Here is a 23,933-nt window from a genome sequence, read left to right as displayed (position 1 = left end):
AGTATCTGATGTCTATCTGCTGGAGCAATCATCGAATATGGGATTCCTCAATAATCGAATCCCACCTCTGGTTGTCACAGAGAATCACAGTGGTATTCATCATCTGTACAAACAACTCACTTAAGAGCTTCTGCAACCATGCAGTTTCACACGAGATCATACTCGTAGCTGTGTATTCAGTCCCCTTGGTGCTTATAGCAATCGATTTCTGCTTCCTGCTCATCCATGATATCGAAGCAGAATCCAAAGAGAACCAACACTGAGAAGTGCTCTAGTGATCCTCCACACTGCCTGCCCAGTCAGCATTCTAATAATCATGCAGTTTCATATTTCCGGCAGTGTATCTCAATCCATGAGAGGTTGTGCCCCGAAGATATCTCAGAAGATTCTTGGCATCAATCCGGTGAGGCTCAACCAAATATGCGCTCACCATGCTAACTGAAAAACATATGTCCGGACAGAAGTTCACCAAGAACATCAACGCGAATGAGTTTATGGAACTCAGAGGCATTTCCCAAATCTGGTCTGACATAACTACCATATAACTTTTGAAAGTTAAGATCCTCGAGGTAGTCACAGGGTTCCAGTTTATCATTCCACATTCGGAATCCAACTCCCTCTTACTTTTGCAAATGAGAGGGTCTGCACCTGTCAGAAATAGGTCGTCCTCATAAGGTGCTGATATGAGAGGTCTATCATCCACAACCTTCAGGTAATGGTTTGGATCAGTTTCACTCCTTGTGAATCTCAGCTTCATCAGACAACTATCAATCCTCTCATACTACGCCCGGGGTGTTTTGCTTCAAGCCATAGAGGGCTTTCTTCCACCTGTATACATGAGATTCCCGATCATGAATCTCAAACTCCTCGGGTTGTTCCAAACCTGTGGACCTGCTGCATGAGGGGAATGGTCCCCTTATAAGATTTTCCTTCGGTACATCTCAGACATGTACCTTCATGCTCTACTTGAATTCAGACATCCTTATCACCATTTGACTCACATCAGGTAGGGCCCCATAGGTAGACCTCTGGTGTTATAGAGGTGATATGTCAATTGACATGATACCCAATGGACCATCCTGCAACTTGATACAATTGCCAACCCTGAACCCATGAGAAAAAGCATCTTTGAAAATTATATTTTTTTAACACGTACATTTCCATTGATGAATGCCACCCTGAAACCTTTGACTTCCATTTCCGAGATATCAGGTACATAAAACAGATTCTGTAAATGAATCAAGTTACCCTCATTCAATTGAGGGGTAACATTCCCTACACCCTTTCCGGGATAGGTGGCATCGACTCCTAGTATAATCCCACGGTTGTTTCCGTCTCTATCAAATTTGAGAGAGCACCCTTCTATCTGATGAGGTGCCTTGAAGCACTACGATCGATAAGCCAGATTCCAAAAGAATCTGAAGGAGAGGGCCAATACAAGATAACACTTCTTTATCTTATCAGAAACAACATTTGATTCTTCATACTTGGGGTTCCTTGCTTTCTATGAAGAGTCGGCCATTTCCTTGATGACCTGCATTACCTGTCATTCCTCTGATCATTGAAGATGTCCTTGGAATGATTGTTATCATCATCATGTGATGTGTCCCTACCTCAGACACTCCTTTGCATAATGACGAACTTATTACAACCAAGGCATCTGCCTTTCCTTCCACCCTTAGATCTGGGCTTCCCATTGAAGTGATCTTTAGGTAGGCCATCAGAAACTTCTGCTGCGCCATTCTGATAATATTCTCTGCTTCGACTTCACCCTTGGTGAGGAATCCATTGATCCTTTTGTCCTTTCCCAACTGTCTTCTGTGATTGCTCTTTCACTCTTGCTTGGGTAGTGTCTTCACCTCAGCTCTGATACCATGTTAATTTTAGGTATGTTCTATGCTAGAGCAATTTATTTCAATTTTCACAGTTAGCTCAATACCTTTTCCAGATTAGCAATCACATCAGCATTAAAGTAAATTGCAGATAGAACATAAATATAAATCGCAGAAGACAAGCCAAGACAAGAGGAAACAAGATGTGGCGCTAGCTAGGGACAAACCCCAATGTGGGGAAACCTTTGATCAATTCTTCTTATATGTTCTTCAATAGTTCAGTAGAGAGAGAGAGAGTACATTTACAACAGAAGTCAACACTTTGACTTATCTAGATAAGAGCATAGATCATCTCTAAGAAGATGATACATGAGATCAGTTGAAGACATGCTGCTTCAATTGATTCTCCAAGGTGACTTCACCTATCGTTGTGCTGCATTTCGTCATCATGCTGCACCTCACCGCACTGCACCCATCATCACTATGCTACATCTCATCACGCTTCATTAATCATGACTGTACCCATTGCTGTACTGCATTATGTGCCATTGTTGCACCATGTTTCCATCCTGACCCATGTGTTGGTTGCACCTTGCTTGCTTGTTGTCCCTAGCATGCTAGCTGTAACATTGCATGCTTGGCGTATTTGTTGCATGCTAGTTGTCCCTTGCATGCTAGCTGTAACATTGCATGCTTGGCGTATTTGTTGCTAAGTATTATATAACTGTCCCAATGTTAGTTAGTTGTCCCTTGCATGCTGCTCTCCTTTGGAGACAGATGCTCTGGCTGTTCTGACAGTTCCCGGCAGTTCCAACAGTTTCGGCTTTTTCGGCAGTTCTGGCTTTTCCGGCAGTTCCGACTTTTCTGGTTTTTCGGCATTTCCAGCTTTTCCATCTTTTCCTGCAGTTCCGATTTTTCCATCTTTTCCGGCTTTTCCAGTAGTTCTGGTAGTTCCGGCTTTTTTGGTAGTTCTGACAGTTCCGGCTTTTTCGATAGGTTTGGCTTTTTCGGCTTTTTGAGCAACGCATAGCTTATTCTCCCATGACTGCATTTAGATCTAGGGCATGTTATCTAGGGCAGTGTATACCCTAGGGCACTCCCTCTAGTTCTCATCTTCATCAAACCCAAAACAGGATGAAGTGAGATCACAAGAGTGAGTGTGTGTGTGACAAATGACTTCAAGTCCTCTTCTATTTATACTAAAACGTAGAGGTTGAATAGACACGACTATTGGGCTTCTAAGCCTACATAAGTTGCTGGCCGACTTGACAATTTGTCCATAATCAAAATAAATTCATATCTTCATAAATACTTATCGGAATCGGATAATCTTTAGATCAATCCTACATCTCTCGATGAGAAGGATCTAAGAAAAATATCCGCTGCCATAAATAAGATGACCCACATGGAGTTTGGCCCTAGTTGCCAATTTTAACACATTTGGAGGACTTTCCGTGGAGGTGAAAGGTCCATCCTAGTAGCAAAATCTACTGTGAAGGATTGGGCATCATTGGTCTGGTGGAGGGCAGTGTGTTGATAGCCCAAAGTAGCCCTAGACAAGCTATCTTAAAGTGATGAAGAGGGGCTGAAGGTTGGGTGAAGCTTGGTGCCGAAGTGCAGTATCTTGATGGACAAAGGTGATTGCTAGCTTGGCAGTTTGGAGCTCGGGAAGTGGCCAACCTAGAGAGCAGATTGATTAGCCCGTGTACATGCTACATAAGTGACTTGCAACAGTGTTAGGTGGCAGCCCTCCTGGAGTCTCGATGTGTTGTCCTTTGAAGGACTAAGGGACATCTAGTGAGCAGTACAGGAGCGAAGGACCAGCAAGACAAGATACGACATAGAAGCTGCAGCGAAGTTTGTCATTGTATCTTGTATACCATAGACTATTGTATTATTCAGATTTGGTTTAATATAACGAAGATTGGGTTGTACATTATTGTACAATTTTGTTAAAAATTGTGTATACTTGTGCATATGTGATTTACTGCTTTATATTTTCCGCTGTGCAAAGTAGTTCTTGTTGAGATTCTTGGTTTGGTAGCGTTAGTGATTTTAAGACTCTAACCTAGACCCAAGGTCGTGGAAATTCAACATGGTATCAGAGTGTTTTTGAGCTACTTTGGAAGTAAGTAAATCAGAGTTGTGCACAACAAAGTACAACTTAAGAGGGAGTTGGTCACATTGTAGGTGACAATGTCAAAGTTGCAGGTTGGTATCTGGTATGAGGATAGGTTGGAGGGGTTGTCCAACTATAGTCTTTGGAAGGAAAGGATCAAGTTGGTCTTGCAGGTCAACAGGATTTGGGAGTTTGCCGAGAAAGCCATCTGACCCGAAGTAGCTGGAAGTGTATGAGGATTTGGATACAAGGGCGAGATTGTTCATCCTAGATGGTGTGAAGGATGCCCTATTACCTTATTTGTCCGGGGAGAACACTGCACATGAGATGTGGACGACTCTTCAGAATTTGTTCTAGAAAAAGAACGAGAACCAAGTATTGGTATTGGAGGATAAGTTGAAGTCCACCAAGATGATAAAGGGTGAAGGCGTGACTTCTTATCTTACGAGATTGTCTCAGGTCAAAGATGAGCTTGTTGCCGTCGGTGTGACTATTTTAGATGGAGATATGGTGAGAATTGCCTTGAAAGGGTTCACCGAGGAATGGAAGCCCTTCAACAAAGGGGTTGTTACTAGACTGGAATAGGCTGTGGGATGACTTCATTCAAGAAGAGTTGCGAGAAGAGGATCTTCATCCAAAGAAAAAGACTTTTGATGATGACGTGGCACTTGTAGCGCAAATGAAGGTTAAGCAGAAGAAGGGCTTGAGTAAGGTCAAGTGTTTCAACTGTGGCGAGATGGGTCATTTTTCTTCAAGATGTCTGATGAAGAAGAAGGGAGACGACGAAAAGAAGAAAGGAAAGCAGGTCCCCTGTGTTGCCACTTCTGTTCAGATAGATGATCTTACCAAGAGATTGGAGGAGGAGGACTTTGCTATAATCTCTCATTTCTCGATGGGTACTGTCGATGATGATGGATGGTACGTGGACAGTGGTGCGACGAAGCATATGACAGGGTCATAGGAGGTTTTTGAGACTCTAGCTGAATGGGACTCAAAGTTGCACATGGTGTTGGGCGACAAGAGTCAGTTGGAGATCCGAGGATTGGGAGTTGTGCCATTCAGGATGGAGACAAGACGTGTGATGCAGGTCCAGGATGTACTTTTTGTATCAGGACTCCGATATAGCGTGATTTCCATCTCAGTGATTGAGAGGAAAGGGTTTGAGGTCTTGTTCTAGGATGGGAAGACAAGACATAGGCCCAAAGGCTCTACGTCTGATGGGATTGTACTCGGAGTTAGAGAACATGGTCTCTACAGGTTGACGGGCAAGCTTGTGGATCATGGAAAGAATCAGGTGGAGCAGGTGTAGGTTCCAGAGAAGCAGAAGCACGTGCAGGTGCAGGTGCAAGCTTTAGAGGAGTAGGTACAGGTTCCCGAGAAGAAGGTACACCTTCCCGAGAAGAAGGTCCAGGTTCCAGAGACTCAGAGGGAGTCGAGTTCGAGAGGGATCTTGCAGGTTCAGAGGGAGACTTTGCAACCCAAGAAGAGCGCGTGGTTAGTGGGGAGCAAGGGTGCTCCTACTACCAAGAAGGAATCATGGAGAGATTGGAAAGTGATACAGGAGAAGAAGAAGAAGCAGGATGCTTCCAGTGACAGCGACACTTTCGAGAAGGGCGTAGTTCACTGTACAGGGATTGCTGCGATTATGAGCGCCAAGAGTTGGGAAAGTGTTGCGGGCAGTGATGATTATGACGAGATACTTCCTAGACTTGGAAGTACCTCTCTCGCTAAGAGGGAGTGTTGATTTGTGTAGCTTGGGAGGTACTCTAAGCCCTAGGGTTCAGGGTTTGGAGGGCAAAGCGCCACAAGGGTCACTTGTGGGCTTGGAACCCAAGTATGGGGTTTTGAACCAAAACATGTTTTAGGCATTTCCAGGAACACATTTCTACATGTGATGGCATGAGACGAGAAAGGGCAGAAAGGAGAATCCAACGCTTCAAGAATCGTCGAATTTCGAGTTGTAGAAGTGGAGATATGAATTTTTGAAGATATTTTTGGGGTTGACGCCATTAGTGTCAAGGTCGACCTAAGGTTGTGTTAGGCTTATGACTGCTGGACAACCCCAAAATGTTAGGCTTATGACTACTGGGCAACCCCAAAATGTGACGTTTTGGAGTCCTCTGTATGTGTATATATAGAGGTGGATTGGGAGGACTATTCCTCATCCAATTGTGCAACACTCACGCTTGAGAAAAACTCGTTGGAGAGAAGGATTACTTTTGATTTGGCCGCAACAAAGGAGACTGGATAGCAAGGGTATTTGAGGTCTGTTGCAGGGGTCTTTTTGAGGGTCGAGTTTGATGTAAGGGAGGCCGAGGTAACTCCCTAGAGGGATGAGTCAAGGGAGGGCTGTTTCAGCCTGCGTGGAGGTGATTACTTGGTTGCTGAGTCTTGGAGAGGCAGCCAAGTTTGCTATAGGTGGGCCACAGACCCTACCTCATCTTTGGAGGGGAACGTTGAGTTGTTTGGGGGCTAGCTATGCCCAGAATAACAACCAAGTGGGTGAACACTTCTCCAAGGGTGGGCCGCAGTTAAGGAAGGTTGTTTTGGTCACTATATAGGGGCTATTACAATAGTCAAAGATGCCCTAACCAATCATAGTCACAACAACAGTGACACAAACTTGGACAACAATTTTGATGACTGTTGGATCCTTGTTTTTGGGTCAGATTTGGATTAGATTCAAAGAAGCCTGTGGGTGTTGTTTGGAGGACTTTTCGTGGAGGTGAAAGGTCCATCGTAGGAGCAAAATCTAGAGTGAAGGATTGGGCATCATTGGTCTGGTGGAGGGCAGCGTGTTGATAACCCAAAGTAGCCCTTGATGAGCTATTTTGAAGTGACGAAGAGGAGCTAAATCTTGGGTGAAGTTTGGTACCTGTTGACCACTGGAGTGGAACCTGATGATTATATGAAGACTCCATGCCCAAGGATGATCTAGAGAACACTTGTACCGTCAGATATCATCAGTCAACAGAGTTTTTTAATTCTACTTCTATCTTCTCATCATCTTTTTTGTACCCAGATTCCACACCCTACGGGGAATTGTAATAAGTGATACTAGTAATGATGAGTTTTGAGTCTATAACAGGCCTAGGATGTTGGGATTCGATCAACAAACGAGTACCTTTTGGAGTCTCGCAGTTCATGGAGGAATCACGCAGAGCTATCTGGGGATCATCTACATATGTGGCATGACTTAGTTCGAGTTTACATTTGTTCACTGCAGTTATCACGGTACTTGGATTCACTCATGGATGAGTTTACTATGCCATATTGGAATTCGATTTTCCTTCATGTGCACATATGGAATTCGATTTTGCTCTGATGTCTCTATCTTCTCCACATCGAACTTGACTTATCTTTCCTTGGGATTTGCTCCAAGTTCAGTTCTCACATGCATTCTTCCTTGGGATTTGATCGCAATATAATGAGGCTATATGCTCTCATATTGATCATGTAATACGAGCTATTGCGCTTGAGGAGACTTTGCGGGCTTGTATTCACTACTTGCAATATAATACAACAGTCTTTGGGGTAAAGCATGATGGTGTTCTTTCCTTTGCATGTGTGGTAAATTCTTGACTTGTTGTTATGCTTCTATTTATTTCCTCATGTCATTATTTCTTTCATGCTTGTTTCAAGTTATGTTAGTATGCAACTATCTCATATTAGCATAAGAATTAATTATTTGCTTTAGGAAAAGAAACCTTGTAGTGGATAATAGATGTATCTCTAGGAATTATTTCCACTGCACTTGTTTAATTTCATGTTGATTTAATGATTTGTGGTGAAGTTTTGTAGATGAATCATTATTTGGTCAAACTTTTCAAGCGTGGGGAAATTCTCGGAGAAATCAACCCATTCTTGAAAAATATTCAAGGAGAACCCGCATGTTTTGAATTCCAAAGTCTCATCTATATCTTATTTGTGTCTTGCAAAGATTCTTTCAAGTTTCTTAAAGCTTTTATTTCTTGTATCAAAATATCCAACTTGTAAAAATTGATTTTTTTACGTATTGTACTCCATTTATTAATATCTGACTATTTCAAAGAGCTAAGTCATGGCTAGTCAAAGAGGAGAGCATGTTCATACTCTTTGGCCTAACCTCTTGTAGATTATTTTTGTAACATACTTTGTAGTTATTTTGAGCTAACATTTGTTGTTGTAGATTTTCTTTTTATAACCTGTTCTCTTGCAGCTACTTACGGGATTCATCATCGGAAAATTACTTACAAGTTTGCACGCTAGACCTTGGGGTTCAAATTTAGTGATTACTTCCACCTTTTGGCCAGATTCATCTTAGATAAGTCCGTGTTCTGCTTGAGGAAGGTCGAGTTCATTTTGGCCATCTTTTGCTCTCTCTTGGCCATGGCCATAGAGGAGACTTATCTTCTCTTCTTCTTTGGAAAATCTGCATTTTGTTGAGCCTTTGTGGGCCTTAAATTGCAGAAATCTTCAGCGAGGAAAAGTCTATGGTTTGATTCGAATTTGTTAAGACTTTCCTTGGATTTAAGAAAAGACTTCATTGTCTTTTCCTTCTTGTAACAACTAATAAAATTTCTGATTTTGGGAGCGTGGGTTTTACCCTTTGGTATCCCTATGTCTCCACCTTTGAGAAAGGCTTGACGATTTGACTTTGTTGGTTTAGTTCATTTTGCATGCATATCATCTAATTGAGAAATTAACACAACATGCATCGCACTCATTTTGCATGCACTTTATTTTAACTTACTACATGTTTTAACCATAACAAGTTCATATTTTTTGCATGCAAACAATTTTTACTTGATCTTATTTGGCTTGAACATAGTTCCAAGTTTACTTATGCTTCACCATTAAGCACATTTACATGCATCAAGTATTCGGACAATTTTTTTCCATAAAGTAACATTTTATTTCATGTGAAGCAAAGTACATTTCAAGTAGAAGTTAATTCTCATTGTTTGGTTAATTTATTTGCATGCCCGAAGCATCACTAAAACTTACCTCCAACTTAAGTTGGTTGAATAAACTTTTAGGGACCCTCTATCTCTATTGACTCCTCATTGTGAGATCCAAATATTTAGGCGAGAATGAGATCTGAGGACTAGAGTTCAATTGTAACTATGCCTTAGCACCAGTGTTTTACGAAACGGCCGAACCGAAACGGAAACGGCCGTTTCAATCCGTTTCAATGCAAATTTTTTTGACCCGGCCCATGACCCGGTTCGGCTGGCCGAGTCAGCTATGACTCAGCCGAGTCAGCCAATGACTCGGCCGAGTCATAGCTGACTCGGTCAACCCGGCCGGGTCCCGTATTGACTCGGCCGAGTCATAGAAAGACGGCTGGGCAGCGTTTTGTAATAAAAAAAATCAATTTTTTGCTGATTTTTGGTAAAGTTAGTTAGGGTTTGTGGATTCTAAAGGGTTATTGTGATTTGTTTAATGCTTTTGGGGTCCATTTCCCCCTCCCAAACTCTATTTAAGACAGCCAAATGCTCTCATTTCACTCACAGCAGTCTTATGCATTTGAGTGAGAGTCTTCTTTGAGAGTTACTGAGCAGTTCTTGAGCTTGTTTTGGAGCAGCAGTGAGGAGTTTTGGAGGAGCATTGTAGCTGGAGTGAGGAGCTTCTTGGGCAGCCATTTGGAGCAGCATTGAGGAGCTGATTTTTGGAGCAAGCTTGAGGAGGCAGTTTGTGCCTGGAGGTATTTTTTTCCACCCTTACAAATCTGTTTTTGCTTAGTAAATTTTAGTTGCATATCAAGAAAGCTTAGAGAGTGTTTTTTGTCAAATAAATGAACATTGAATCAATTTTTTTTTTTTTTTTCATTTTCAGATTGTTTTCCTAGTCAAAAAATGGCACCTAGAGCAAAAGATCCTGCTTGGGCATATGTTGAAATGGTTGATAATCAGATGTGTTGCAAGTTTTGCCATAGGAAAATTAAGGAAGGTCCTGGGGGGATTAATAGGCTGAAACAACACTTGGCAGGGATTAAAGGCAATATTACTGCATGTAAATCTGATCAAATTGGGGAGATTAGAAAGAATTTGTTGGAAAGCTTTGAAAAATTTAAAGAAGAAAAGACTAGGCAAAAAGAGATACAGGCTGAAATTGGGAGGAAGAGGGAGATACAAAGAATGATGGCTGCCAACCCCCACTATGAGTTTGAGGGTTCTTCCTCTATCCCTCAAACTGATGCATCAAACCCTTTCCGTTATGTTCCTCCCTCTTTTGCTTCTGTTCAAGATAAGGGAAAGGGTAGAATGAAGGGTGATGGGACTATCAAAAGTTTTTTCACTCACTCAGGCTCCTCTCCATCAGATGCACATGGTCCTGAAGTTAGTATTAGTAAAGGTCTTGCTCAGCCCACTTTAGATGACCATTGGAAGAAAGAATTGAGGGAGACTGCTTGTGACTACATAGCTAGATGGTGGTATGATGCTGATATCCCCTTTAATGCTGCTCGTTCACCATATTATGAGCCTATGTTTGAGGCCATACATGCTGCTGGAAAAGGCTTCAAAGGCCCTACTATGCAAGAGCTAAGGGGGTTTCGTTTGCAGAAAGAAATTCAATCAATTAATGAGTATTTGCAAGATTTCAAGGAATCATGGGCAAGAACAGGGTGTACCATCATGTCAGATGGATGGACTGATCAAAGAAACCGTACCATCATAAACTTTCTTGCCTTCTGCCCACAGGGAACCATGTTTTTAAAATCAGTTGATGCATCTGATAAGGTAAAAGATGGCCACTTGTTGTTTCAGCTATTGGATGAGGTTATTGAGGGTGTGGGGGTGGCTAATGTTGTTCAAATCATCACAGACAATGCCTCTAACTATGTTCTTGCTGGTAGACTGTTAGAGGAAAAACACAAGACCATCTTTTGGACCCCATGCGCTGCACATTGCATAGACCTCATGCTTGAGGATATTGGAAAATTAGATTGGGTCAGAAACACTGTAGATAATGCCAAAAGCATAACAAAATCTATCTACAATCATACACTGGTTTTGAGTCTCATGAGGAAACACATTGGAGGCAAGGATATCATTAGGCCTGCCATCACTAGATTTGCTACACATTTTTTGACATTGCAATCTATGCTTTCCCAACATAGAAACTTGCAAAAGATGTTTTCCAGTGATGAATGGAATCAAAGCAGTTGGTCTAACAAACCAGAAGGCAGAGAATTGAAAAGGAAAGTCCATGATGAAACTTTTTGGAGAAAGGCAGCAGAGATTGTGAAGCTTGCTGAGCCACTAGTTAAGGTGTTGCGGTTGGTGGATGGGGAAAGGTTGGCTATGGGCTTCATTTATGAGGCTATGGATCAAGCAAAGGAGCAAATAAAGACAGCATACAAGGATAGAGTGGCAAAGTATGGGCCCATTTGGGCAATCATTGATGAAAGATGGAACAATCAACTCCATCGCCCTATACATGCAGCTGGGTATTTTTTGAACCCACGGTATCATTATAAAGCTAAGGAGTCAGGAGCTTTGAGGGGGGAGGTCAGAGATGGACTGGTTGATTGCATTGAGCGCATGGTCCCATCGGAGTCTGATCAGCTGCTGATACATCAGCAGGTCACATCCTTCAGCAATGCAACAGGTACCTTTGGGAAGAACCTAGCAAAGATTGCAAGAGAAGCAGATGAGCCAGGTAAACAAAAATTTCAATTTTCAATTTCTTAATGGTTTTACTTTTTTTATTAAAGTTTGTTAAATCATTTATAATTTGAAAGTTAGATATAATTTGTAATTTTGTTGAGCTTCAGCCTTCATCTAACTCATAATTCATTACACTCCTATGTTTTTTGCAGCACAATGGTGGGAGGCCTTTGGTGGCCAGTGCCCTGAATTGCAAAGGTTTGCAATTCGTATTTTGAGTCAAACTTGCAGTGCATCTGGGTGTGAGCGCAATTGGTCTGTCTTTGAGAGGATTCACACAAAGAAGAGAAACCGTTTGGAGCAAAAACGGTTGAATGATCTAGTTTTTGTCCAATACAACCTTCGGCTCAGACGGAACCAATTGCTGAACAAAAGACCTGATTCAGATCCCATTGTGTTGGAAGACATTGATCCAACATCTGATTGGGTAGTGGAGAGTCGTCTACCAGAGTTTGATCCTGATGAGGATCTTGATGAAATTGATGTTGGAGATCCACTGCAGCGTGTTCAGTTGAATGCAGATCCCAATCCACCAGCCTCAGTCTCACAGCCAGCTAGTAGGACTCCAGTTGTAGGTGCTTCCTCTGCTCAGCCACGACAGAAGCGCAGCCGCATTTGTACTCTATCTCAGCTTGCATCTGCTGCACAGCCTAGTGGTACTGGCACCACTTCTACAGTTGCAGTTGGAGACGATGATGATGAGGAGGAGCCATGGGGCCCCTTGTCTGACTCTGATGATGATGATCCAGAGATTGGTCGAGATGATCTTGGCTCCTCTGGCAGTAGCGACTAGCCTCCTTGGTTATTTGTATTTTGTTTTGACTCTTGAGTCTTTGATCATGTATGACAGACTACAGTTGACTATGTATTTACTATTGCCATTGGGTACACCGTACCATTTTGATATAATGGATTGGTTCATGAGCCTACTTTGATCATATGTTGTCTTCCATGTATATTATAATGTTGTGTGTTTGGAAACTTGAATGAAAATCTTTAAAATTATGTTTAAAATATTTAAAATTATGTTTTTTTATAAAAAAAATAAATATTTAATGTATTTTTTACAACGACCGAGTCATTGAAATCGAGCCGGCCGAGTCATTACCGAGTCCGAGTCCGAGTCCGAGTCGATCCTCGAGTCGAGTCCGAGTCCGAGTTGTAAAACATTGCTTAGCACTAAATTAATAAAATAAACCAAGAACAACATTCCATCACATTTGATTTGTTTGCAAAGTTCTTAAATTTCTTGCTATCCTGATGGTTTAAAGTCTCAAATTCAAATCTTATTTCAAGATACACTTTGGATGAAAGCATTGTAATCCCCTTAAATTTTGCAATAAGTTTTAATTTTCTTGTATTTGGAAATTGGCTTATTTTTGGTTTTAATTGCATATTGTCATGAATGGTTGATTTCACTTTCAAGTACTATTATTTTGGCTTGCAAACTTAATTGCATGTTGTCATCTTGGTCTAACATTTGAGTTATTTTTGTATCCTTTTGAGCAAGATAGTTTCCATGCTTTGATTTGTAGAATTATTCATCTTGAAAGCATTTATAATATCTTGTGCTAACAATTTAGTGTTTCACTTTTTAGGGTTATTTTGATTTTCCATTTGAAAGCATTTCACTTCGTTTTAAGCAAAATACAATTTCATTTCTTAAAGAGAAAATACTTGGAGGGCACTGGTTGTTTATGTATTTCATGCTTACCTTATGATGGTTATTGCTCATATTAATTTTTTTCTTATAAATCTTAAAAAGATAATCTATTTAACTCTAACAATTCTCCTAGAAACTCACATCCTTTTTTAACTTAACTTTTCATTAGGGACCACCCCCCTTAGCTAACTTAGGAGATAGCTCAAAAGAAGAGAGTTGGGATTAGTTTGACAACCCCTTCTCTAATTTTCCTGCCACCAACCACACCTTGTGGGATTGAAGGCTTTTCTCACTAACTTGTAGGTAGGTGTAGGCGGTAGGGTCAACATCTTTTGGCGTCGTTGTCAGGGACAAGCTTTCTTGTACTTGGGAAATCGATTAACCTTTTGGTTTTAACATTTTTGAACTTTATATTTAGATTCTTGCTCAAGTGGCGACTCTACTCAATCCAAATTTTGCAACAGTCTCTACTAGGAGAAATTCAAGTAGTCTAGTTAGCCCCTCTCCTGATCTTGAAAGGGTTTTTAGAGAGAGGTTGAATAGACTTTCTCATAGTAGAGCTCTTTCTAGTCGTGGGCAAGAGGCTATTTCTGATATTCATTTGCTTTTTCAAGAACAAGTAGAGCCTAACATCATGAATGATCTTTTTGTTCCTTGTGATTTCACTAACGTAAATGGCTATCCTCACAATATCCCTGACAAGGCTATTGAAAAGTTGCCTTCCTTTCAAGGTAACAATGACATTATTGCTACATCACATGTGAATAACTTTAATGTTTGTATCTTTAAATGGTGTAACACTGCTAATTATGAGGATGTGAAGATGAGACTTTTTGTTTTATCTTTAGAAGAGGATGCTCTTGATTAGCTCACTGAGCAACCTGCTAACTCATATAACTCTTTACAAGCCATTCTAATTGCATTTTTAGATAAGTTTGCAGAGAATAAGGAAAATAGGCATTTGATCAACGCCATTAGCAATATGAAGAAAAATGAGAATGAAACCTTGAAGGAGTTTAACAAGAGATTCAATGGATTAGTAAAAAGCATGCCTGCTACTGTTAAACCTCCTGATGAATTTCTTTTATGCTCATATCTGGATGCTTTTGGTGTTGACACTGCTTATGAGTTGAGGAGGAAGGAGCCTGTGAATTTAGGTGTAGCTCAAACTGAAGCCTTAAAAATGGAAAAGGCTAGAAAGCAATCAGGAAAGTCTGAACTTCCTGGATTCACTAGAGGGCTATTGAAACCGATTGATTCCAAAGGCAAGGCCAAAGAAGAGACTACACATGATCCTGTTAAGGAGTTAACCCAACTCATCAAGAGTATGGAGGCAAATCACACCAGTCAAATGAATGCTATCCAAAATCGATTAGTGGCCATGGAAAGAAATCAAGGTGGGAGATTCCCAAAGAGAGGAAATGATAGATGGCAAAAGAGAGGACCTCCCAACGATGATAGGCCACCTAATCCACTTGAGTCTACAAACGTAGTTGATGATACCATGCCTTATTGTAAACCTTGTGATGACATACATGATGAACCCACTTGTCCTTATGCAAGAAGGATCTTAGAAGGAGATATGGTGGGAGCAAGTGAGCAAATCAATGTAGTTGGAAAAGAGCATCATTTGCCCTTGGAAAATTGGATGGGAGTTATGGAGAGTAGTCAAAAGGTAGATAAAAAGTCTCCATCCTCCTATAGTATAAATAATTTTGAAGATTTGGATAGGATCACTGAGTTATATGGAGAGAAGCCTTCATCAACTCAGATTTTAGAGATAGCCAAGGATAAGGAAAGGGGAAATAATTAAGATAGAAATCATAGTAAAACTCTCACTCCACCCACATTGAAGTTGAATATTGACTTGGGAGGATGGATTAATAATGCTAAGATTTTAGTTCCTGTCATTGAAATCATGAAGATTCCCTCCCAAAGATATAAATTGTTGAAAGCCATTGATGCTCCCAATGGAAAAGAAATGTCTAATTTTTCTAAGGATAGATATGAGGATGCCCCTATCACTCTGCAAAGTAGTGATATGTGTAGAGATAACAGAGACCACCAACCTTTTTTCATCACTACGTTGGTCAATGGAATGTTTTTATACAATTGTATGTTTGACTCTGGGGCATCATCTTGTGTCATGACTAAGAAAGTCATGAATCAGTTAAATTTGAGGATTTCTAGACCCTACCACAACATTTGTGCAATGGATTCAAAGATCATTGAAGTTTGTGGTTTAATAAAAGATTTTCAAGTCCACTTAGCTGTACATCTTGACATTATGATTACTATGGATATTGTGGTGATTGATGTGCCTGATGCTTGGGGGATGTTATTGTCTAGAAAGTGGGGCGCTGATATTGGGGGTAGTTTGCAAATGGATTTAAGTTATGCTACCATCCTTAATAGTGAGGGCATCATGGTTAGATTGGATAGGGAATTGGAGAGAAAGTTTCATAGAGAAAATCCCAAGGAGCCTCATAATGAAATTGTGTATGAATCTAATAACTTGGGAAACTATGCTATCCTGGCTAATTCTTTTCCTCCTTTAGAGAAGGAGGTAGATTGTAAGAAAGATAGAGTTTGGCACATGAATTTTGATGGTGCCCATTCTAGGTATGGTAAGGGTGCTGGAATTGTCCTTACATCCCCGCTTGGTCACATATTCAAGTTTGCCTATAGATTGGAATTCGATGCAACCAACAATGTAGCAGAGTATGAGGCTCTATTGTTGGGTCTTGAGTTGGCAAAAGACTCGAGGATAAAGTTGCTTAGTATCAAGGGGGATTCTGATCTAGTCATTCTTCAAACTTAGAATCAATTTGCATGCAAGAATGATAGATTAAAGAAGTATCGAATGCTGTTTGGGATAATATGGAATATTTTGATGCATTAGACCTTCAAGCAATTCCTAGGGAAGGAAATAAACAAGCTGATCATCTGGTTGTTGCTGCATCTACATTACAGCGTGGAGAGAACTTGATGGATGATAAAATTAAGATGGAGATTATCTTTAGGCCATCAGTTCCTGATAATCTAGAGCATTGGCAAATCTTTAATGATGAAATCCAAGTGGTTCGTTTTTTAAATAACATGGAAGAATTTTATGAATTTACGGCTGGCTACAAAGAGGAAGGATGCGATTATGAGGAGTGTAATGTGGTGACAAATCCCACTCCTAGGGAACGTGTAGCCTTGGAGCAAGTGTTTGACAGACATAATGCATCAAAGAGAAAAGATGATAAGAAAATTGACCTAGGGGAATTCATTGAAGTGAATATTGGTACCCCTCATGATCCAAAGATAATTAAAATAGGCAAGGGCACCAATGAGCAAGAAAGGAAAAAATTGATAAATTTACTTCATGAATATAGAGATGTTTTGGCTTTTTCATATGATGAGTTGAAAGGTTATAGCGAAGATGTTATGGAACATACTATCCCTCTTAAAGATGAAAATGCCAAACCCTTTAGGCAGAAGCTTAGGCAAATCAATCCTAAGTTAGCTCCCTTGGTGCAAAAAGAATTGCAAAAGATGCTTCAAGTTGGTATTATTGCTCACACTAGGCATTCCACATGGTGTTCAAACTTGGTTATTGTAAGGAAGAAGAATGGATCAATCAGGCTATGTGTAGATTTTTGAAATCTTAATTTAGCTTGTAAAAAAGATAATTACCCTTTACCTAATATGAAAACATTATTACAAAGGGTAATAGGATCTGGAATGATGTCTTTGTTAGATGGATTTCCAGGATACAACCAGTCTTGGTGAAGAAGGAGGATAGACAAAAGACAACATTCACCACACCATGGGGCACTTTTGAATATTCGAGGATGCCTTTTGGATTAACGAATCTTGGAGCAACTTTTCAAAGGGCTATGGACTATGCCTTTAAGGGTCTAATTGGGAAATCTATTGAGATCTATCAAGATGATTTAATTGTTTTTATCTAAAACTGGAATTTCTCATATAGGCCACCTAAGGCAACTTTGTGATAGGTGTAGAGAGTATGGAATATTCTTAAAACCTACTAAATCTATTTTTGGAGTGACTGAAGGGAAGTTGCTTGGTCACATCATTTCAAAGGATGGGATCAAGATTGACCCTGAAAGAGTTGAGGCTATTCAAAAAATTCCTTTGTCTCATAATATTAAAACCCTTCAATCCTTCTTAGGAAAGATTAATTTTCATAGAATTTCATTCCAAATTATGTTGAGATTGCCAAACCCATACAAACCCTCTTAAAGAAAGATGTTTAAGTTTGTTTGGGGAAATGAGGGTAGAAAAGGTTTTCAGGATATAAAGGATTCTATTGTCAAAGCACCTGTTCTAGTGAGCCTTGATTATTCAAAGGAATTTTTGATTTTCTATTTTGCATCTGAAGATACTATTGCGGGGGTGTTGCTTCAAAAGAATAATGAAGGGCATGAGCAACCTATTGCTTTTATGAGTAGGTCCCTTCAAGGGTCTGAGTTGAAGTATATCACCATGGAGAAGCAAGCTTATGCTTTAGTCAAGTCTCTTAAACAATTCAGAGTTTATGTGGGGTATTCTAGGATAATTGCATTTGTTCCCCACTTTGCTGTAAATGATATTTTAGTCCGCGCTAATTTCTGAGAAACTCGAGCTAGGTGGGTCTAGAAGATTCAAGAGTATGATTTGGATATTAGACCTACCAAGCTTGTGAAAGATCAGGGATTGGCCAAAATCTTGATTGAAGGAAATGAGAAAGCGATAGGAATGATTTGTCAAAATGATTTGGAATTAGCTTCATCAGAACTTCAAATATTAGGTCAACTTGAATGGTATAAAGACATTATTTATTATTTGCAAAATTTATCATGGCCTAACCATTTAGTTGGCCACAAGAGAAGAGCATTAAGGCTTAGTGAAACTAAGTATTGCATTATGAAGGATGGTCTCGGTTGGAGAAATCCGGAGGGGGTAATACTTCGGTGTGTTGATGAAGTTGAAGCCAAAAAGCTTCTATCCGAGTTTCATTCAAGATTTTGTGGAGGGCATTATGCTGCTAAGACTAATACCCACAAAATCTTAAGAGCTGGTTATTTTTGGCCTTATATTTTTGCTGATGTGCACAAGTATGTTAGAGGTTGCCAAGCATGTCAACTATTCACTGGGAAGCAAATGTTAGCCTCTTTGCCTTTTCTGCCTGTGGTCGTGGAGGCTCCCTTTCAACATTGGGGGCTAGATTTTATAAGGAAATTTAATGAAAATTCGAGTAATGGCTACTCATGGATTATAATTGACATTGATTATTTTACTAAATGGGTAGAGGCCATCCCTACAAAACACGCCACCGAAAAAGTAGTGATAGATTTTCTTGAAGATAGGATTATCACTCGTTTTGGTGTCCTTGCCAAGATTACCACCGACAATGCCAAGGCTTTTAGCTCTGCTGAATTCTCATCGTTTTGCTTTAAGTATGACATTGTTTTATCCCATTCATCAAACTACTATCCTCAGGGTAATGGCTTAGCAGAGTCTAGTAATAAGAATTTGATAACCATAATCAAGAAGATAGTAGGGGATAACAAGCGGGCATGGGATAGTAAAATTAAATATGCTTTGTGGGCTGATAGGATAACAAAGAAGAGTTCAACTGGGAAGAGTCCCTTTGAGTTAGTTTATGGTTTGGATGTTACCATTCCTGTGCATTTAAGGCTACCAGCTTACCAATCGCTACAAAGTTTTACATCTGATAAAGATGCTGTGCAATGTAGGATTGACCAAATTGTAGAATTGGATGAAACCAAAAGAAGAGCCTTTGAGCATTGTTGTAAAAATCAAAGGTAAAAAGAAATTTTGGCAAATCATCTAGGAATAGAATGTTTTCTAACAATGATATGGTTTTGCTATGGGATCGCAGGAATGAAAAGCCAGGTAATTATGGTAAGTTTGACAGTTTGTGGCTTGGACCATACATTATCAGGGAAGTAGCTAGACAAAATTCCTACCATTTGAGCACTTTGGATGGAAAACCACTCCAGTTACCTGTGAACGACCAACTGCTCAAATTGTTCTACAAGGAAAATATTTGATGCCACGGGGCATCTTTTTGTATCATATTTCTAACCTTATCCCATGTCATTTTTATTTAATTAGTTTCATTTCATGAATAAATTGTCATTTATGCTCTTAGAATAAATTTCCATTTCTTTGTTTTTGTACTTTATTCCATTTGATGATATTTTGAATGGATACTGCTGATATATGTCTTTTGTCGGTGGATGCATATTCCAGGTTCTTGCACACTATCACTTTGTATCTAGCAGACATTCCCATATGGAGCCAAATGTTGACCATTGGAGTGGAACCTAATGATTATATGAAGACTCCATGCCCAAGGATGATTCAGAGAACACTTGTACCATCAGATATCATCAGTCAACAGAGTTTTTTAACTCTACTTCTATCTTCTCATCATCTTTCTTGTACCTAGATTCCACACCCTATGGGGAATTGTAATAAGTGATACTAGTAATGATGAGTTTTGAGTCTGTAACAGGCCTAGGATGTTGGGACTCGATCAGTAAACGAGTACACCTTGGAGTGTTTTTTTTATCTGGTTAATTATCCATTTTTTTCAGAGGCAGATAATTTTCTGGGTTTTTTCACTCATTTTTTACCCCAAAGTCGGGGTGACGTTTGAAGGTTGAACCCCTAACACATCTTAGTGTTTAGAGTCGATGTATATTACCATATTAGATTACACAAAAAATTTCGTGGAATTTGGTTAGCCCCGCAGGTCAAAGATTGCAAATAAAACTGTATTTAAATTGTTATAAGTGTAGTCTAAAGAAGTTGTATGGGGTATGAGCAATCAAAATTACACCTCTCATCCCCAACTTTCTACTATGACACACTTTGAGGGGTTAATAATGTGTTTTGGATCCTCAAAACCCACATTTCCTAAGTTTAGTGGAAATTGTGGCATTTAATTAGGTTAGAATTAAATAAAATAGAGAGAAATAAATTATTCAATGTGACAAAATGACGTGGAAATGACTTGAAAATTATCCTAAATCAAAGAGTTGAGTCAATGGATATGTGGAAGATGACTGAGCACACTTCATCATAAATACGCCATTATTTCATAGAATCGAATTTCCCAGAGATAAAGCAACAGTTGCACATGTGGAAAATCAAATTTATTAGAGGAACTCATGCACTGAAGGAATATTCCATGGTATATTTGCACTAAAGATTAGGAGGGGGCTCATCTCACAGTTATCTCAGGTTCTTCTACTCTTAGCACTCCCACTCCAGAGGACTATGAGTTGTTCATGGATGGAATCCCGCAATTTATGGAGGAATCACGTAGAGATATCTGGGGATCATCTACATATGTGGCATGACTTGGTTCTAGTTTACATTTGTTCACTGGAGTTATCATGGTACTTGGATTCACTCATGGATGAGTTTACTATGCCATATTGGAATTCGATTTTCTTTGATGTGCACATATGGAATTTGATTTTGCTTTGATGTCTCTATCTTCTCCACATCGAACTCTACTTATCCTTCCTTGGGATTTGCTTCAAGTTCAGTTCTCACATGGATTCTTCCTTGGGATTTGATCCCAACTCTCTATATAATGAGGCTATATGCTCTCATATTGATCATGTGATACGAGCTATTGTGTTTGAGGAGACTTTGCAGGATTGTATTCACTACTTGCAATATAATACAATAGCCTTTGGGGTAAAGCGTGATGGTGTTCTTCTCTTTGCATGTGTGGTAAATTCTTGGCTTGTTGTTATGTTTCTAATTATTTCCTCATGTCATTATTTCTTTTATGCTTGTTTCAAGTTATGTTAGTATACAACTATCTCATATTAGCATAAGAATTAATTATTTGCTTCAGGAAAAGAAATCTTCTAGTGGATAATAGATGTATCTCTAGGAATTATTTTCACTGCACTTATTTAATTTCATGTTGATTAAATGATTTATGGTGAAGTTTTGTAGATGAATCATTATTTGGTCAAGCTTTTCAAGCGTGAGGGGAAATTTTCGAAAGAATCAATCCATTCTTGAAAAATATTCAAGGAGAACCCACATGTTTTGAATTCCAAAGTTTTATCTATATCTTATTTGTGTCTTGCAGAGATTCTTTCAAGTTTCTTAAAGCTTTTATTTCTTGCATCAAAATATTGAACTTGTAAAAATTTATTGTTTACGTGTTGTACTTCATTTATCAATCTGGCTATTTCAAAGAGCTAAGTCATGGCTAGTCAAAGAGGAAAACTTGCTCATACTCTTTGGCCTAGACTTTTGTAGATTATTTCTGTAACATACTTTGTAGTTATCTTGAGCTAACATTTGTTGTTGTAGGTTTTTTTTTTAAATTTGTTCTCTTGCAGCTACTTGCGGGAGTCATTATCGGAAAATTACTTACAAGTTTGCATGTAGGACTTTGGGGCTTAGTTTTAGTGATTACTTCGACCTTTAGGCCAGATTCATCTTGGATAAGGCCATGTTCTTCTTGAGGAAGGTTGAGTTCATTTTGGCCATCTTTTGCTCTCTCTTGGTCGTGGCCATAGAGGAGGCTTATCTTCTCTTTTTTGCTTTGGAAAACATGCATTTTGTTGAGCCTTTGTGGGCCTCAAATTGCAGAAATCTTCAGCGAGGAAAAGTCTATGGTTTGATTCCAATTTGTTAAGACTTTCCTTGGATTTAAGAGAAGACTTCATTGTCTTTTCTTCCTTGTAAGAACTAATAAAATTTCTGATTTTGGGAGCGTGGGTTTTACCCATTGGTATACTTATCTCTCCAACTTTGGGAGAGACTTGGCAGTTTGACTTTGTTGGTTTATTTCATTTTGCATGCATATCATCTAATTGAGAAATTAACACAACATGCATCACACTCATTTTGCATGCACTTTATTTTAACTTACTACATGTTTTAAATCCATAACAAGTTCATATTTTTTGCATGCAAACACTTTTTACTTGATCTTATTTGGTTTGAACATAGTTCCAAGTTTACTTATGCTTCACCATTAAGCACATTTTACATGCATCAAGTATTTGGACAATTTTTTTCTCCATAAAGTAACATTTTATTTCATGTGAAGCAAGTACATTTCAAGTAGAAGTTAATTTTCATTGTTTGGTTAATTTATTTACATGCCCCAAGCATCATTAAAACTTAGTTCCAACTTCAGTTGGTTGAAACTTTTAGGGACCCTCTACCTCTATTGACTCCTCATCGTGAGATCCAAATATTTGGGCGAAGATGAGCACTGAGGACGAGAGTTCAATTGTAACTTTGTCTTAGCACTAAATTAATAATTTAAACCAAGAACAACATTCCATCACACTTGCCTTTTTTGCATAGTTCTTAAATTTCTTGCTATCCTGATGGTTTAAAATCTCAAATTCAAATCTTATTTCAAGAGACACTTTGGATGCAAGCATTGTAATCCCTTTAAATTTTGCAATAAGTTTTAATTTTCTTGTACTTGGAAATTGGCTTATCTTTGGGTTTAATTACATATTGTCATGAATGGTTGATTTCACTATCAAGTACTATTATTTTGGTTTGCAAACTTAATTGCATGTTGTCATTTTGCTCTAACATTTGAGTTATTTTTGTATCCTTTTGAGCAAGATAGTTTCCATGCTTTGATTTATACACTTATTCAACTTGAAAGCATTTATAATATTTTGTGCTAACAATTTAGTGTTTCACTTTTCAAGGTTATTTTGATTTTCCATTTGAAAGCATTTCACTTCATTTTAAACAAAATACATTTTCATTTCTTAAAGAGCAAATACTTGGAAGGCACTGGTTGTTTATGTATTTCATGCTTATCTTATGATGGTATTGCTCATATTAGTTTTTTGCTTAAAAATCTTAAAGGGTAATCTATTTAACTCTAACAATTCTCCTAGAAACTCACATCCTTTTTTAACTTAACTTTTCATTAGGGACTACCCCCCTTAGCTAACCTAGGAGATAGTTCAAATGGAGAGAGTTGGGATTCGTTCGACAACCCCTTCTCTGAGTTCCTTGCCACCAACCACACCTTGTGGGGTTGAAAGCTTTTCTCACTAAGTTGTAGGTAGGTGTAGGCGGTAGGGTCAACAATGTTGAAGCGTAGTACCTTGATGGACAAAGGTGATTGCTAGCCTAACAGTTTGGAGTTAGGGAAGTGGCTAGCCTAGAGAGCAGATTGATCAGCCCATGTACATGTTACAGAAGTGACTTGTAGCAGTGTTAGGTGGCAGCCCTCCTGGAGTCTCGATGTGTTGTCCTTTGAAGGACTAAGGGGCAGCTAGTGAGCAGTACGGGAGCGAAGGACCGACAAGACAAGATACGACATAGCAACTGCAATGAACTTGTTCATTGTATCTTGTATACCATAGACTGTTGTATTATTCAGATTTGGTTTAATATAACGAAGATTGGGTTGTACATTATTGTACAATTTTGTTAAAAATTGTGTATACTTGTGCATATGTGATTTATTGCTTTATATTTTCCACTGTGCAAAGTAGTTATTGTTGAGATTCTTGGTTTGGTAGAGTCAGTGATTTTAAGACTCTAACCTAGACCCAAGGTTGTGGAAATTCTGTTGGAAATACTGGGGGGGTGAATTAGTGTTTCTTTTTAATGGTTCTAGTTATTTCCAA

At 39.1% G+C, this 23,933-nt stretch overlaps 2 protein-coding genes across 2 annotated transcripts in view; both read left to right on the top strand.

Moving 5' to 3' along the window:
• LOC149232468 (uncharacterized) overlaps positions 1–23,933 on the top strand; it is a 314,347-nt gene that overhangs the window by 42,661 nt on the left and 247,753 nt on the right.
• On the top strand, positions 10,982–12,543 carry LOC149232469 (uncharacterized). Its single transcript, XM_089376491.1, has 2 exons — positions 10,982–11,595; positions 11,756–12,543. Exons 1-2 carry the CDS (start codon positions 11,037–11,039, stop codon positions 12,394–12,396), a joined length of 1,200 nt encoding a protein of 399 aa, XP_089232617.1. The 5' UTR covers positions 10,982–11,036; the 3' UTR covers positions 12,397–12,543.

This window comes from Pinus tabuliformis, chromosome J (assembly GCF_031772625.1).
Source record: "Pinus tabuliformis cultivar Carrire ecotype Pingquan chromosome J, CPIR1, whole genome shotgun sequence".
Classification (NCBI taxonomy): Eukaryota; Viridiplantae; Streptophyta; class Pinopsida; order Pinales; family Pinaceae; genus Pinus; species Pinus tabuliformis.
Note: the sequence above shows the minus strand (reverse complement) of the source record. Positions and strands in the feature narration are given on the sequence as shown.